The sequence below is a fragment of the Ambystoma mexicanum genome, chromosome 13 (genome assembly GCF_040938575.1).
Source record: "Ambystoma mexicanum isolate Mex_15411 chromosome 13, UKY_AmexF1_1, whole genome shotgun sequence".
In the NCBI taxonomy this organism is placed as follows: Eukaryota; Metazoa; Chordata; class Amphibia; order Caudata; family Ambystomatidae; genus Ambystoma; species Ambystoma mexicanum.
Window position 1 is genome coordinate 367,803,662 of NC_090938.1, and position 16,334 is coordinate 367,819,995.

The 16,334-nt window shown below is 46.3% G+C and overlaps 1 protein-coding gene across 2 annotated transcripts in view; it reads left to right on the top strand.

Annotated features, from left to right (window-relative positions):
- METTL3 (methyltransferase 3, N6-adenosine-methyltransferase complex catalytic subunit) overlaps nt 1–4,755 on the top strand; it is a 643,525-nt gene extending 638,770 nt beyond the window's left edge. For both annotated transcript variants that reach the window (XM_069633887.1, XM_069633888.1), the window contains one exon: nt 3,377–4,755. In XM_069633887.1, coding sequence (XP_069489988.1) covers nt 3,377–3,488 — 112 coding nt within the window. In that variant the 3' untranslated portion in view covers nt 3,489–4,755. The remainder of the gene's footprint in view (nt 1–3,376) is intronic.
- The last annotated feature ends 11,579 nt before the right edge of the window (nt 4,756–16,334 follow it).

Below are 16,334 nucleotides of genomic sequence, written 5' to 3' on the forward strand. Positions count from 1 at the left end.
CTGAGCTAAATGCAACTTTCTTGTAATAACATCCAAATATATTTTTGATACTTACCTATGTAGTAATCCACTTTTTGACAACCATTTTGCATATGATCTGTACTTTACATTAGTCTCCCCCCTCCTTAGTCTTATTTCTGCATAATGTTACCATTGAGAAGGTAGGTCTAACTTGCTGTAAACACTGCAGGTCCATTATATTTGTTTACTCGTAACCATATACTAATAGTGTTTCTGAGAAACTCTCGTAAAAGTCCATGTTTCTGTTAAGCAAGGGGTTAACCAATGTGATTCAAAGCCTAGTATAGGCCAGCTCCCGAGCGTGGTTAAATGATGGCGGTTCACTGGGGCGGGGTCATCCTGCTTATACATCCTGCAAGCTTTGTGTGGGTATTTTAAGGTGGAGAAGGAGCTTTGGAGGAATTTTAAAGCAAAAATGATGATGATGAGGAGAATACGTGGGGAAGGATGAAATGGAGAGAGGAGGACAGAAGGAGAGAAAGTAATGAGGTACAGTACACTGTGATGGAGCAGGAGTGAGGTGGCTGGATGGAGAGTTAAAAGTAGAAGAGGAAGTAGGAATAAGCATAGAGGAAGTAAGTGGTGGCATCACGGGGCGAATATTCGGGAGGAGAATGGATGTGACCTCTGGGGAGAGGAGGAGGAGTTTGTTTTGAATGAGATGTGGATGTGACATCAGAGAAGACGAGGTGTAGTAGGTTAAGGTAATTGGAAGCGAAGACGAGATGAAAGCAAGCAAGAAGACGCCCTAGGTTTTAAGATTGAGTGGAAGAGGGTCTAGCATGTGGCAAAGTGCAGGGAATGTGTGGGTGAGAAAGAAAGGAGAGAAGACAGGAGGTGCAGGGATGGTTTCCTTAGGCAGAGGCCAGTTATGACCCTTCTTGGAGGTAGACAAGGACGTGAATGTCTGGACTTGAACCCAGACCCTCAGATAAGGAGGTGGAGAAGGCAGCCTGACTCAACATGTAAAGAGATGTTCTGCTGGCCAGCCTCCTGCTGCAAGCTCCAGGCGCTTATCCAGGCATTACATAACCCTAGGTTTTGCTGTTATCCCGGCCTACCTGTGCAGCCCTGAGACTCAAGTGAGAGATCTCCCATGGAGTCGAGGATGAGAAGCCGAGGACCTGAATCTACAGAAAGAAGAGCCAAAGATATAAATGTGGGGACACCCAAGACTCTGAGGAGCTCATTTTGAAGAAATGTGCAATTTGGCAGCAGGGGCATGTTACGTTTACACTTGAACATAGGCGGGTCCCCGCCAGCAAAATCTGGCTTTTGCCAGTCTCATTTGCACTCAGCAGTGTAAAGTGCGTAAACGCCACCTGGTAAGCCAGCCAGCGTTGACTTTTGATTGTGAGCGTTGCATGTCGGAGAGCGTTTAATTTACATTTGTGAACACTGCTTACCATGCGTGCATGGAGCGGTGTGCACAATGTAAAATAAATACTCTGACATGCAAGCATGTCTGGCAACGTTTATTTGTAATAGTAAACGTCCAGCATTTTCGGCGGCATGGAAATCTATGCCAGCGCAAATGCTGGAGCATTTATATGGTACAGAGGAAGGTGGTGGTGGAGTAAAAAGTTGCATTCAGTTCCTCCTCTCTACCATACAAATGATTGAAAAAGGGGGGTAACGTTAATGGTAGGTGTGGCTTTTATGCTTTCCATTAACATTACTCCCCCCAATTGGCCTTGTATCAGAGCACTCTCTTGCAGTACTTTTTTGCCTTAATGGACAAACTAAATGAAAATCCTCTGCCTCCTCTCCTACCTCTTCAGTGTAAAATATCTTCCAGAAAATCCCTTTTAAGCCTAGGAGGTGCAGGGCTCAAGTTGGATGCATCTCCAGCAGTGTCCATTGTCAGCTTTCATCCTAGCGATCCACCTCAAGCCCAGCGTCATCAGTGTGGTTTCTAAGAGACATGCTCTGGTTGTGCCAACCTGTTTTGTCCTTAGACATGTGGAAGCTCAGACACTGAAAGAAAGCTTGGAAAAGGGACTATGGTCTTGCACGCCCATTAAAAAAGTGAATTCCCGCCTTTTGGGCATCTTTCACTGGTAAAAGCAGTTTCCTTCAAATCTACTTGGAACAACATCATGTTCAAAAATACTCTGCACTCTTTAATTTCAGGTTGTTTGATTAGAGCTAGCTTTAATCATGACATACTTTTCTTCTGAGGCTTTTGACAGCTAACCGGTTATCAGTTCTGCAAAAGTAATGCAAGATATCTACAAGATCTACATGGCCCTACAACACATAATTCTGTTTTACATTTCAAGTGGGCCAACTGTATATCGAAGCAACATAGCAATCTATTTCATACTCTCCTGGACTCTCGGAGAACCGATTGGAGGTTTCTAAGACACCTTCCATGTTTCATTGCTCTGTTTAGAAATGGCGTACTTATTTAAATCTTTTTTAATATTGTTCAAATGATTCATTCCTTGAATTATTCTATGCCGTTCGAGGAATCTCAATGTTAATATTTCAAGAATCTTTTTGTTCTTAAAGCTTTTTGTATTAAAATTACCACAGTAATCCTGTGATGCTTGCCCAGGTTTCTATGGGTGTCTATTAATGACTAAAGAATTGTTGCTGTTGACCTACATAAACCCTGCACTGTAAAGCACTCCATCTGCTCTCATTATACCCCACAGTTCTTAAAAATCACCACAATAGCAGTGTTCTTCCTTCACCTCTCTTACCATCACCTCTACACACACATTGACTAAAAATCTCCAATTCATCCCTTGTTCTCTGATCAAGCGATTATGTAGGGTAACCTGCCCTGCCATTGTTGGAGCCTCAGGGAATGCAAAATATGTACATCAAAGTGTTAATTACACGTTTGAAGGGTCTACATTGCCAGGAGCTGGGAACACTTTAGCATCTGCTTGTAGCCTAGAAGAGCTTTTCACTATTGATGGCAATCAGTGCCATACACACATACCTATGTGTCATCACCCCTCTGCATTTGGAAATGTGCATAAATGTGCTTAGGGCACATGCAGAAAATATTTAAAGAATTATTCCTATATAATGGACGAACAGTGTGGAATTTAGACTGGTGACTTGCTATGTGCTGCTCTTTGTTGTTACCAAGTTGTAGAACCTAGTAATCGGGTGATGCTTGATACCAGGAGCTGCGTTTAGCCTTTGATCAACAAATCTTTATTTTGATCAATGCATTGTGATCTCATGAAATATTCTCTGTTGACAACATAATTTATAGACAGACATTTTGCAAAGAATAAAGCATATTCATGGAAAATAGCAACATATTGGCGTCATTGCTCTTCAGAGGCTTTTTTTGTGGTTTTGTAACCTTGAGTTTGCTTTTCCTCTCTTTCAGGATTACACTTGGGAATCAGCTGGATGGAATCCACCTGCTTGATCCAGGCGTGGTTGCACGTTTCAAGGAGTGTTATCCAGATGGGGTTATTGGCAAGCCCAAAAACATGTAGCTTGCTCAGACCTGCACACATCCATCCTTTGGGGCGTTGTTGTTGAAGCAGCTGTGAAAATAGTAGTCACCTGTCGCCTAAAGGCCTCTCCGGTGGGCCTGTATGTAGGTCTCGGGACCTTACCAATATGAATGCTACAAGGATAGACCCTAGCATGAAATCACTCCCAAGACTAAAGCCTTAGAGGTTATCTAAAAATGTCCTACACCATGAAACACAACGGTCAACCTTACTGTTAGATTAAGAATCTCTCCAACCCAAAGACCAGCATATACCTCTAGCATAAGGCCCTGTACACAGCTGTGATACTGTAGATTCCTTCAGTGATGTCCTCAACTCCTGGCAATGTCTTTTCTCTGCAAGGTGACTTCAGTCCAACAATGGGGGATTCCTTACTCAAATATGGGTGAACATGTCCTCTGTCCATGATCCACCGTTACTGATTTCACATCAAAAGAGGAAATATTCATATATGGCTACCTGAAGATGGCTGATGTTGGAGCAATAGGTTAAGGTGATGCCTAATCACTTGTGGAGTGTATCTCTCAGTAGAGTGTAAAAGGAGTTCCCTGTGTTGAACTGTTTCTTTCCCACTATGAGATCAGAGCTACAGCACAATGTTAGCATATGTTGTAAACTCGGACTGAAGTCCCAACTCTTTCTTCCAATTTTGTTATACAAGGACACTTTTTTCTATCAACAGTGGTTAGAAAATTCTCTTGGAAGGCAATGATGTGGATATGCCAACTTATTACCATGGTGCTTCAAGCTGACCGAGCAGAGAGACGAAGTAGGAGTTACAGCGGCAGAAGATTGGATACACTCGGACACCTCAGTCCTAAACTGACATCTGCAATTTATTCCAGCCTCCTAATATGATCAAAGAGCCCGTAATTCCCCCCCAAACTTTTTCCTGGCCTGTACCTTGGTTCTCCTTTCGGGATGTGGTATAGCAACCTGTCTGAAATCTGTGCACCACCAACATAAAACAATGCATAGTTCTATTCGAAACCTGGAGCAGAATTGAAAAATGCAACCCACAGAACCCCAAACTAACCTGTGATTTCTGGAAAAATGAGAAGCCATGCCCTAGAAGGGAGAATGAATTGGTGTTGGGCGTAATGATCAGGAAAGGAGTGACCCATAAGGTTTGAAAAACAAGACCACAGCAGTGCCAGATTTATAGTGTTACACTTTTATTGTTTTATGCTGAAACGTGCAAAGTTGTTTTGTATTTTTTTTATTAAAACCGAAATTAGTACCAGCGTGTACTGGGTGCTTCTCTTCATTACCAGGGATGGGTCTATTCCCTCTGCCACCCCCTCCTTCCTTTTGCATGGTGTACAGCAGCATTCTAATATTGTGTCTGCCTGGTAAATGAAAACCCTTTCGTAAGTTGCTAAAAATATAAACGTAATGCACTGGAGAAGAGGTAAGTGATTAACTCTCAAGCGCTAAGAGGAAATGGGCAGTCTTAAAAAGAAAAACTACACTTTAAAAAAAAAATAAAACAGTTGCTTATTGTTCGTTTTAAATTCTATTTCCTAATCAAACCCTTAACGCATAATCATTTTATAAGCATTGTTTTCATTTAGTATGTTCTCAGTTGTGTGATTTGCCTTCAACCCCCAAGTGACATCCGAGAAGAATGGAAAACCCACACATGCTGCAGATCAGTCGCAGAAGCAAAGGTACAAAATAAACATATACATGTTCATTTGCTTTCTTAAATAACTCCTAAAGTGTCTCATGCACCTCAAAGATCCCTATCCGGTATGAATGAAGTTGCATAACCATGTCGGGGTGATCCATATTTATAAAGCGCACCAAGCGCATTCTGTTTTGCCTGCTCACATGCTTTTGTTCTAGCCAAGTCTTTTAGCGTTGAAATAGAAAATATGAACCACGCCTAGCCATTTACCATTCAAGGTAAAGAGTAACCGCTTTTGAATTGGTGAATACCATGCAAGCCACCCTCGAATAAGATTAAAGCAGCTCCAGAAAAAGGTTTTGCTCACATAAGATCTTGTCAGAGGATCATAGTTTTTCAAGGCAAAAGCTGAGCTTCTGTATTCTTGAAACAGAAGACCTTGAAAGCTGTCACTGGTTGGGTTTTATCAGAGGTTTGCCCCTCGAACCTCTTTGCCGACTTTTCAGTAGTGTATAATTCTACCCAAGGAATGAACCAAAAGGTTGGAGGCAAATGCCGACCAGTGAATCCACCATGGGTGAGGAAGAAACCAGTGTCAAAGGTAAGTACACTGAATATAAAACCGTCCATTCCTGAGCAAACCAGCCCAAAACAACCCAATGTACCTTAGAGGACACAGCCCCTGCAAGAGACCTGTGTGACCAGAATTCCTACACACCAGGTCTCAGTCCATAGACTTGTGACAGGGCCAGTAATCTCACCCTGTCAAGAGGGGACGGGGGGGGGGGGAGCCTGTCGGCTTGAGGTGGGAGGCATACCAGGGTGGAATGCCAAGCCTGTGCCACCCCCAAAGAGGGACAGACACTGCCTTCCTATTACTTTGAAGACAGCATTCATCAATGAACTCAGATGGAATCTGCCTGATCTTGAATAGGTACAAAACAAAAGCGGATTCCATGGAAGTCCATTACGTTTTTACACCTGCATGAAAATGTCACACTGGTGTAAAATGAAACGCGCTGACAAAACAGAGGGGGATCTGCATTGCAGAGATCTTATCCATGCCCCTTCACTGTCTCATCAACGCTCGAAAGCAGAGTGTAGAGGGTAAATCAAGATGCAAACATTTTACCCCCACTTACGGCTCCATCTTGTTTAAATGGACGCTATTTGTCTGCACTGCACGTTCTGAATTACTCACAAGCCATAGTAGGTTTGTCCCCCTCCCCCGGCTGCTCTTAAATATTCTATTGTAATGCTTACTGTATTTCCCTCTCTCCCCTCCCTGCCCTTTGAGCTCTTTGAAACAGTATGTTCATATTGTATAAGCACCTAACAAGCAAACAATAAATAAGGATTCCTCCAAAGTCCCTTAGACCTCACGCTCCAGTGTTTCCCTCCTCAGGATCAAGTGAAACCAGTCTTTTGATTTCACTGGGTTTTTCCTAGATCTGTCAGAGTGGCAATTCTTCAGGAATTCGAGAAAAATGGCAAAGCAACAGGCTTTCAAAAAGTCACCTCTTTGCCGGCCGATTTCCGCAGATGGACTTGATGATGCAAAACAAAGTCTTTTGGATGCGACACTGGCATGGAGTATGGAATAAAGGGTTCTACGTTATATCGTCGAAGTACTTTTCATCGCCACTTTCATCGACCAAAACTCTTTTTTTTTTTATTTAAAAGAGGGGGTCCCCCCTTACCCCTTACTTATATAATCTTACCCCAACCCCAAAAAAACACCCCACAAAAAATATTTTTAAAAAAAGAGTTTTGGTCGATGAAAAAGTGGCGATGAAAAGTCCCACGATGAAAAGTACTTCGATGATATGCGTATATACCGAATAAAGATACGCAAGTCAAAGACTATTTCTGATTTGCTGCTATGGCGGGTGCATTTAAGACCAAAACCATTCTTTATTGAGGTACAAAAGTTTGTAATTCTACTTCTTCTTGCTACTTTAGCAATATATCATCTATGCAACTGATCCATAATGAGATATTATAAAGTTGCAATAATAACTAGACATTTTCAACGTGCATATCCAACAAGCCTGAATGCGAGGGATATTTAAAACTCTATGCATTTAACTGTTCGAAACAACAGAAAACATTTTTATGTTTACTCTAAGCAATTACTTTTGGGGTGCCAATTCCCTTCAACCTTAGAGACCTCCAGCTCTTTTGCTTGATTTAAGGACTTTTTAATGTTAACCGTGGAGTGAGTGACCCCTTGTTCTCACTCTCTCATGTGTTTTGACCTGATTTGGATTATGTATTTCCTTTGTTTTTGTAGTCTGACACACCCCAAAGGCATCTACTTATATGGTGACACAGAGCACCTTCAGTGCAGTGTAACAGAGAAATCCTTTAGATTTCTCATAAGATATAAATACCTTTTCTTGTGTGAACTACCGTTCCCAAGAATAGTAAAGTGAAATTGACTTTACTTACCTTTTCTCTTTGTGGGTCCAGCACACACCATCTTATTTGGAGTGCTGGGGGGTAACTTAGTAGCCTATTATCCTACCTACTCATTTAACATTTTTTGTGTTACCCTCACTACTTTAAATGGCTGGAGGCAGTGGTTTAATTTTCCTACCATTGTGCTTTTCTACCGCATGCTGAATCCTCAGCTGCAGTATAGCACCCAGGGGTGACCATTTTATCAAAATGGCCCGGTCTTCTTTTTTCACCATTTTCTGTTTGTGAGTTCTTTCTTGGCTTTTACGCTACGCGCCGAGCCATGTTTGAGCCCTTTTAGTTTTGCCTTTGGCGGGCTCAGTACTGAAACCTGCCTCTGGCTCCAGTGTGTCTGGAAGGGCAGGAAGTGAAGAAGGTTCCCAAAACTCCCCTGTCCTTTGTCTTAGGAATGCCTGAATGCACCCAGTCCTGATTGGCTGCTGACTGTCCTGTCCTTTCAGGACAGCCACCCTGCTGTTTCAGTGACAGCTAGACTGTGCATGAATGGGAGAAACCTGCTTAAAAGGTCAGGGTTTTGGGACTAGAGGCAGAGTCGACCACTGGGAAGAACAACCTGACGAAGAAACTGTGAACAAAGATTGCTGCATCCTCCTGGACCTTTGAGCTGTCCGTTAAAGCCCTGCTGCTGTGCTGAAACTCCTTTTTCTGATCGACAAGAGAAGCTCCGGTAGGGACAACTTCTTCCCTTGGGTTAGTGGGACTAACTAACCCCGAGATGAACTCCACTGGACCATCTTCCCCGACTGGCTGCTGCAGGAACCGAGTGCCAGGGGTTGAGAAATCCGTAGTTTAGTGCAACATATGCCATCCGGTCAGAAGCTCCAGGAGACTCCTAAGGACCTTCCAGAAGCAGGATGACCAGAGCTTGAGTCCCCTCACCAGAGTGCTGGACTCTAGGAGTGAAGGAAGGCCAACCGGTATCAAAGATTCGCGGTGGTGCTGTTTTCTGGGCGCTGAAACCATGAAGTGCCGCTGTTCTGAAAAGAGCCTGTAGCTGCCGCCGACCTCCAAGTTGCTGGCGCAGGAGTCCTCCAGACGTCCTCCCCCTTGTTCCCGCGACTGAGGCCCAGGAACCCAGTATCTGCATCGCTGCAACCAGACCGAAGCCAGCTGGACCACTCTTCTTCTAACCAAAGGTACTGTTCTTACTTGGGGTACTTACCTCAGTGTCTGTTGCTTTTCTCTTCTCAGTTGAGACTTCCAGTAGCTACTTTGTTAGAGTTGATTTCAGCTAAACCCTTCACACGTGTAACAGCCTGTGACCCTACAGTGATTTTTCTTCAAGCATACTCTAACTTTGTGCAAGACTTTGCTATATAAGAAGTGCCTCGGCACTGTAGACTGTGCTCCAATTGACTTTGGCTGTCCTGTGTCCCTGCAGACTCTACTAGTCCATTTGCCTTTGATATGTACTGTCCCTCAGAGGTGATAACTTGGTTTTTAACTAGTATTGTTGGGAAAGGTTTTTGTCTAGACTTCATTGGAAGATTTAAGTGCTCACATGCTCTGAGAACCTGTTTAACCTTTTTCCCCTCCCTTGACCTTTCCTTTCTGCAAACCTCAGAATCTGCAAAGTGTACTAGTGATATATAAATGCCATTACTGTCCTAGTTAGTGAAGTCACCTCGGGCCATAGGACGTGTGTAAAAAGCATCTCTGAAGAGGATCTACTAGCTTTATGTTGATTCTGGAAAAGTTTTTTAAAGTATATTTGATTGTTGCATATGTTGCCCTTTTTAAAGAATGCTTATTTAAAAACTGATGTTAAATAAATAACTATAACCTTGAGTGTAAGTATTACTTGGTTGCTTGTATTTGCGAATTTCATTGCTACAGCTCTACTGCTCACATTTGCCCCTCTTGAGATAAGTGTGGCTGCTCAGTCACATTACCAACTTGTGTAGTACAGTCCTATACCAAAAGGTTGGTTACCTAATACCAAGAGGAGAAGTGTTGTGTAGTCTCCCACAGGGTAACTACATCAATTATTGCGTAACAGTTGCCAGACTAAGGAGTAGAAACATTGGTGAGATGATTCTTCTTAACTTCTATAGCTTTTCAAAACAAAATAAATTATCCGAGCACGGTCCCTATTTCCATCATCAGTTCACTTCAACTAAATTCTATCGACCCATTGGGATACCTACATTTCAATACTACCATTCCTCTTTCGATTAAGTATGTAATGTATAATTGGTCTTGTGTCAATCACCATACAGTTTGTTTGATATATTTTACATTTTTATCTCACTAATGGGTGTTACACTAACTCATTTCCTCCTTTTTTTGTTTTTCTTTTTTTTTTCCATGTTTGTTTTCCTTTTCTGTTATCCTAATCACAATTTAATGTTTTTTTCCAACATTTCAAATATTCCATCTTGATGCATGTATCTGAGGGGGAACATTGATATACTTATTTAACATAAAGGGGATTATGTTTTTTTACAGGCGCTCTTATATACCTGGCCCAGTACTCTGCATGTATCTGATGAGAACATATACCTCTTTAATGTATGTTGGATTGTAGGCTTTCATATATTCTTACAGGTACCTGGCACCATATCCTGCATTTATCTGGTCGGGACATTGATATACCTATTTAATATCTGGGGGATTATGGGTATTTATAGGTCCCTGCATGTACCTGGCCAAATACACTGCATGTATATGTGGGGAACATTGTTATACCTAGTTACCATAAGGGGGATTATGGGTGTATAAAGGCACCCACATATACCTGGCCCAGTATGCTGCATGTATCTAGTGAGCACATTGGTATACTTCTTTAATTGATGTGGGATTGGGGGTGTTCATATGTTTTTACAGGTACCTTGCACCATGTCCTGCATGTATCTGGTGGGTGCATTGATGTACCTATTTCATATATATGGGGGATTATGGGTGTTTATAGGTGCTTCCTGTACCTAGCACCAGACTCTGCATGTATCTGGTGGGGACATTGATATACCTATTTCATATATATGAGGGATTATGGGTGTTTATGAATTGCTACAGGAACCTGGCCAAGTACACTGCATGCATCTGAGGGGAACATTGATCTATCAATTTAAATGGTCGATTTATGGGTGTGTATAGGTATTTACAGGTACCTGGCACATGACCCTGCATGTATCTGGTGGGGACATAGAAATATCTTTTTAATACATGATGGGATATGGGTGTTTATAGGTTCCTACATGTACCTAGTCAAAAAAAACTTCATGTATATGTGGGGAACATTGATAAACCTAATTACCTTAAGGGGGATTATGGGTATATAAAGGCCCTTACATATACCTGGCCCAGTATGCTGCGTGTGTCTAGTGAAAGCTTTGATGTACTACTTTAATGCATTTGGGATTGTGGGTATACATATGTTTTCCAGGTGCCTAGCACCATATCCTGAAGACATTTGGTGGAAACATTGATATACCTATGTAACATAAGGGGCATTATGGGTATATAAAAGCTCACATATGCCGGACCCAGTATGCTGCATGTATCTAATGAGAACATTGATATACCTCTTTAATTTTTGTGGGATTGTGGGTGTTTATAGGTTCTTGGCACCATATTCTGCATGTATCAGGTGGGACCATTGATATATCCCTTTAATATATGAGGGATTATGGGTGTTTATAGATTCCTACGGGCACCTGGCACTTTATTCTGCATATACCTGGTGGAGTTGATGATCTGGTTCAAACCTTATATTTGATAAACTATTACATATAATAATTGTAAAACAATATGACCATTGGATGCCTGTGGTTTAAAGCAACACACATCTTGACTCCAATATGTCCTATCTTAAACATTTCAGATGATTAATAGATTCAAAGGTTTAGGATGCTTCTCTGCATGAGCATTAGGGGTACAAAACATTAGAGGGGCATGTATTTCAGGGGGTCAGTGTATTTATTACTCATTATTGTCCTCTGTGCGTTCCACCATAGTTGCACTGTATTGCTCAATATTACTTTCGAGGGGATTGGGTCCTCCGACGTATTCCATATCTATGACATGTAATCGCCACAGCTGTGCTGCTTCGGAAACTTTATTTATTTTTTTTTGTCTGCGTCCTGCGTCGATGTGCCGTCGTCGAGGACCTCCTCCGACGTCATCCGATGTGATAAGTAGGACGCATGACACCCGTAGCCTCAGTTCCGTTTTTTCCGCGAACGTGTTGCTTCGTGAATCTTGGTTAACGCCTCGACTCTTTGGAGTTCTGTTCTTCTCGGTTCTTCGAACCTGTTCGTTTTTGTGAGAATCTCCTTCGTGTGAAGATGTCTTCTACTTCGTCTTCGACCCCGCGTCCGGGCTTCAGGAAGTGCGGGGAGTGTGGGTCCAAGATGTCGGTGACGGATTCGCACGACGCCTGCCTCTGGTGCCTCGGGGAGGCCCACGACACGGATGACTGTATCGACTGCCAGTCGCTCACGTCCAAAGCCTTACGTGAAATTAAGAAAAAGTTGTCGGTAGGTCGGGTGTCCAAGCCCCGGAAGTCGAAGTCTGCGGGGCTTTCCACGGATGATTCGAGAGGAGACTCTCTGCGTCATCGTCGGAAGTCTCGTGGGTCTCCTTCTAGGAGTCGGTCTCTCCACTCCTCGAGGCATTCTCGGAAGCGCCGACAGCGGTCGTCTTCCAGGTCCTCTTCTGAGGACTCTGCCCGGCACGTCGCTTACCCCTCCAGCCGTGCGACGCCGGAGGAATGGGCTTCCTTCGGGAAGAAAATGCTGGCGATTCTCGAGTTGCAGGGTACTAAGCCGTCCGCGCCCCCGAGTGGGGTCGGTCGTGAGAGGTCGAGAGACACCGCTCGCAAGAGTGGTCAGCACGAGTCACGGGAGAGGTCCCGTTCGGACAAGGGGACTCGTTCTCGACGTACCCGTTCCAGGTCCCAGTCCTCGATGCGTTCGAGACCGTGTGCACCTGTGATGTCTTTGAGGAAGACATCGATGTCTGAGGCGTCGAGGGCGTCGACAGGCTCCGGCTCCGAGGAAGTCGTCGACGCTCAGGTCGTCGGACACGCTCGGAGCTCCGGCTTCGGGGACTGTGTCGACGCCGTCGATGCTGGCGGCGCTGCATCTGACGTTGACGCCGATTTACTCGACGTCGACGCTTGTTATCTCGGCGCCGATGCCTGTTCTCTCGACGCCGATTCACTCGACGCCATCGACGCCTTTCGTGGCCGGGGTGTCGGAGGTACCCCGTGGCAGGGGGGAACCCCCTAGGAAGGCTCTGGTTAAGAGCAAGCACTCTCGGGTGCCTTCTTTTCGCCACCTGGAATATATTTCGGAGGTGGATGAGGATTCTGATAGCCTGGTTCCTACTCAGGTTCCAGATGAAATTGTCTCGGGCCATAGTCAGTTTGACGATTTGAGGCAGTCACTGCATGATTCCAGTGGACTGGACACCTCTCCGGAGGTGGAGTTTTGTAGGCCTGAGCCTGGCTCTCATGCCGATTCCTCGTACCGGCGCCTTATGGCTAGGGTTTCCGAGTACTTGGGATGGTCTGCTCCCCCAGGGGAGTTTGTGCAGGATGATCTCACGGACATCCTTGATGTTGGTCCCCCAACTGACCCGGTACTGCCGTTCCATATGGCTCTACAGAGAAGGGTGGCGGCGGATTGGACTGCTCTGGAGAGTCTCCCGGCGGTGGGCAGGTCCTTGTCGCGAAAATACCGTCCAGCCAGTAGCGACCCCTGCTACTTGACCAGGCACCCCACTCCGGAGAGTTTGGTGGTGCAGGCGGCCACGGCCCCGGCAAAGCAGGTGTCGTACCCTACTATCCCTCCTGATAGGGACGACAAACGTTTTGATGGCTGGGCGAAGAAAGTGTTTTCTTCTGGTGGTATGGCGCTTCAGGCGGCCAACTCCATTTGTGCCTTGTCTCGTTTCACACACACACTGTGGAACTGTGTTGCGTTAGCGGCTGAACATATTCCCGAAGGGGACAAACGGGATGGTTTCCTTGCTATGGTCCAGGATGGTAAGGATGCCATGTGTGAGTCTGTTCAGTCGGGTTTGGACATGGCTGAATGCGTCAGCAGGTCCATGGCGGCGAGCACCGTGATACGCAGGTTTGCGTGGTTGCGGAAGTCGGGGTTTGCTCCTGATGTACAGTCCCGGCTCCTCAACATGCCCTTTGATGGTGAACACCTTTTTGGCAGCAAGGCTGACGAGAGCCTTGAGAGGTTGCAGACCTCAAAAGCTGCAGCAAAGTCGTTGGGCGCTGCAATTCGCCAACCTCCGCCTTTTCGTCCTAGGGGACAGCAATGGAGGGGTGGTTCCTTTCGCTATTACTCGTCGTTCAGTAAAGCGAGAGGAGCTGGCAGTCAAAGAGGCCAACGCAGGGGTACCAGAGGTGGACGACAGGGTACCCGTGGTGCCAAGGCCGCTCGGGCAGTTGCCTCTTTGCCCTCAGGTAACGCCGCAGCCGCTACCACTCAGTCATGAGGCCATGTCCCATGGTTCGCCGGTTGGGGGAAGGCTGGCGCAGCATCTTGTAGAGTGGCGTGCCATTACTTCAGATGTGTTGGTTCTGGAGATCATAACCCACGGCTACTGTCTTCCCTTTCGGCACAGGCCTCGCGACAATCCACCGGGGAACCTCTCTTTGCAGAGCCCGGATCCGCTTCTTGCGCAGGAAATTCAAGCCCTACTGGAGAAAGGCGCCATAGAACTGGTGCCTGTAGCGGAGAGGAACAAGGGATGGTATTCCCCTTATTTTTTGATTTCGAAGAAAGACTGGGGATTGAGACCCATCATGGACTTGCGCGGTTTGAACAAACTCCTCAGGAAGGACAAGTTCAAGATGGTTACTCTCTCTCAAGTCCTCCAGGCCCTTCAGCTTCAGGACTGGTTGGTGTCTCTCGACCTCAAGGATGCTTACTGCCATGTGCCGATCCACCCCAAGCACAAGAAGTACCTGAGGTTCGCGGTTGGCGACTCGCACTTTCAGTTTCGGGTCCTGCCGTTCGGATTGACCTCCGCCCGAGGGTTTTCACCAAGCTCGTGGTGGTGGCAGCGCATCTCAGGCAAGGGGGGATTCACGTCTACCCCTACCTGGACGATTGGTTGATCAGGGGGAGCTCTCCCGAGCAATTCCTGGATCATCTGTCTGTCACCTGCCACTCCCTTCACAGGCTGGGCTTCTCCCTCAATTTAAAGAAGTCCCATTTGACGCCAGCACAGCGGCTCCAGTACATCGGAGCAGTGCTCGACACTTCCCTGGGGCAGTGTTTTCCTCCCCAGGTGAGGGCTCTTCACATTCAGCAGATGGTGCACAAGTTTCAGCATGCCCAGACGCTCCCAGCGTTCGAGTTCTTGAGGTTGCTCGGCCTCATGGCATCCTGCATTCTTCTGGTGCCAGAGGCTCGCCTGCGGATGAGATCTTTGCAGTGGGCACTCAAGATGCAATGGTCGCAGTCCTCCGGCAGGATGTCGGACACGGTTCAGGTGCCGCCCTCAGTCGCCCGGGACCTTCTGTGGTGGGCCGTCGAAGGCAACTTGATGAAGGGGGCTCCTTTTGACTTCCCTGGCCGGAGGTGACGATCGTGACGGATGCATCCCACATGGGATGGGGAGCTCATGCCAACGGGCTGACAGTCAGCGGTCGTTGGTCTCCGTCGGAATCCAGACTCTATATCAATCTGTTGGAGCTGAGGGCCGTCAGGCTAGCCCTGAAGGCTTTTCTGCCGACTGTGCGAGGAGAGAATGTCCTGATCCTGACGGACAACACAGTGGCCATGCACTACCTCAACAAAAAGGGGGGGGCAGGGTCACTGCCTCTGTGCAGGGAGGCGATGCAGCTCGAGTTCTGGGCCATCCAGTAGGAAGTTTCGATCTCGGCAGTTCATCTGGCCGGAGACGAAAACGTGACGGCGGACACTCTGAGCAGGCAGAGCACGATCTCTCACGAGTGGGAGCTGGCTCAGGAGATTCTCCTGGAGATCTTCGCCCTTTGGGGGACCCCTCAAGTGGATCTCTTCGCCTCCAGTGTCAACCGGAAGTGCGAGAGGTTCTGCTCGCGGGAATTTCCTCCAAAAGGAACCTTAGGAGACGCGTTTGTGGTGGAGTGGTCATTCCCGCTGCTGTACGCGTTTTCTCCAGTCCCCGTCATCCCGCAAGTGCTGCGGAGGTTACGGAAGTTCGGTTCCCGGATGACCCTCATTGCTCCGGCGTGGGCTTGGAGGACGTGGTACCCGGACCTTCTCGACTTGTCCATCTGCCCTCCACGTCGTCTTCCCTACCGAGACGATCTGCTCTCAGGGGAGGGGGGTCAGGTTCTCCATCCAGAGGTCAGATCCCTCAACCTTCACGCTTGGCTTCTGAAAGGTTGAGGTATAAGGATTGGGACCTCCCTGAAGACGTGATGGAGGTGTTGCTCTCGGCCCGAAGGCCAGCAACAAAGTCTCTGTACCGTTGCTGTAAGTTCTGCGACTGGTGCAGAGTTCAGAATGTGGATCCTTTTGCATGTGACATCCCCATGGTTCTGTCCTTTTTACTTTCTTTGGCCCACAGGGGCTTGCAAGTGGGTACCATTAAAGGTTACCTGGCGGCGCTGTCCATCTTTAAGCGCTCGTCTGAAGAGTGTTCCTACTTTAAAATCCCTTTAATTTCACAGTTTCTGAAAGGGCTCACTAATGTGTTCCCTCCGTCACCTTTCCTGGTGCCCGGTTGGGATTTAAACCTTGTTCTTAAGTTTCTTATGG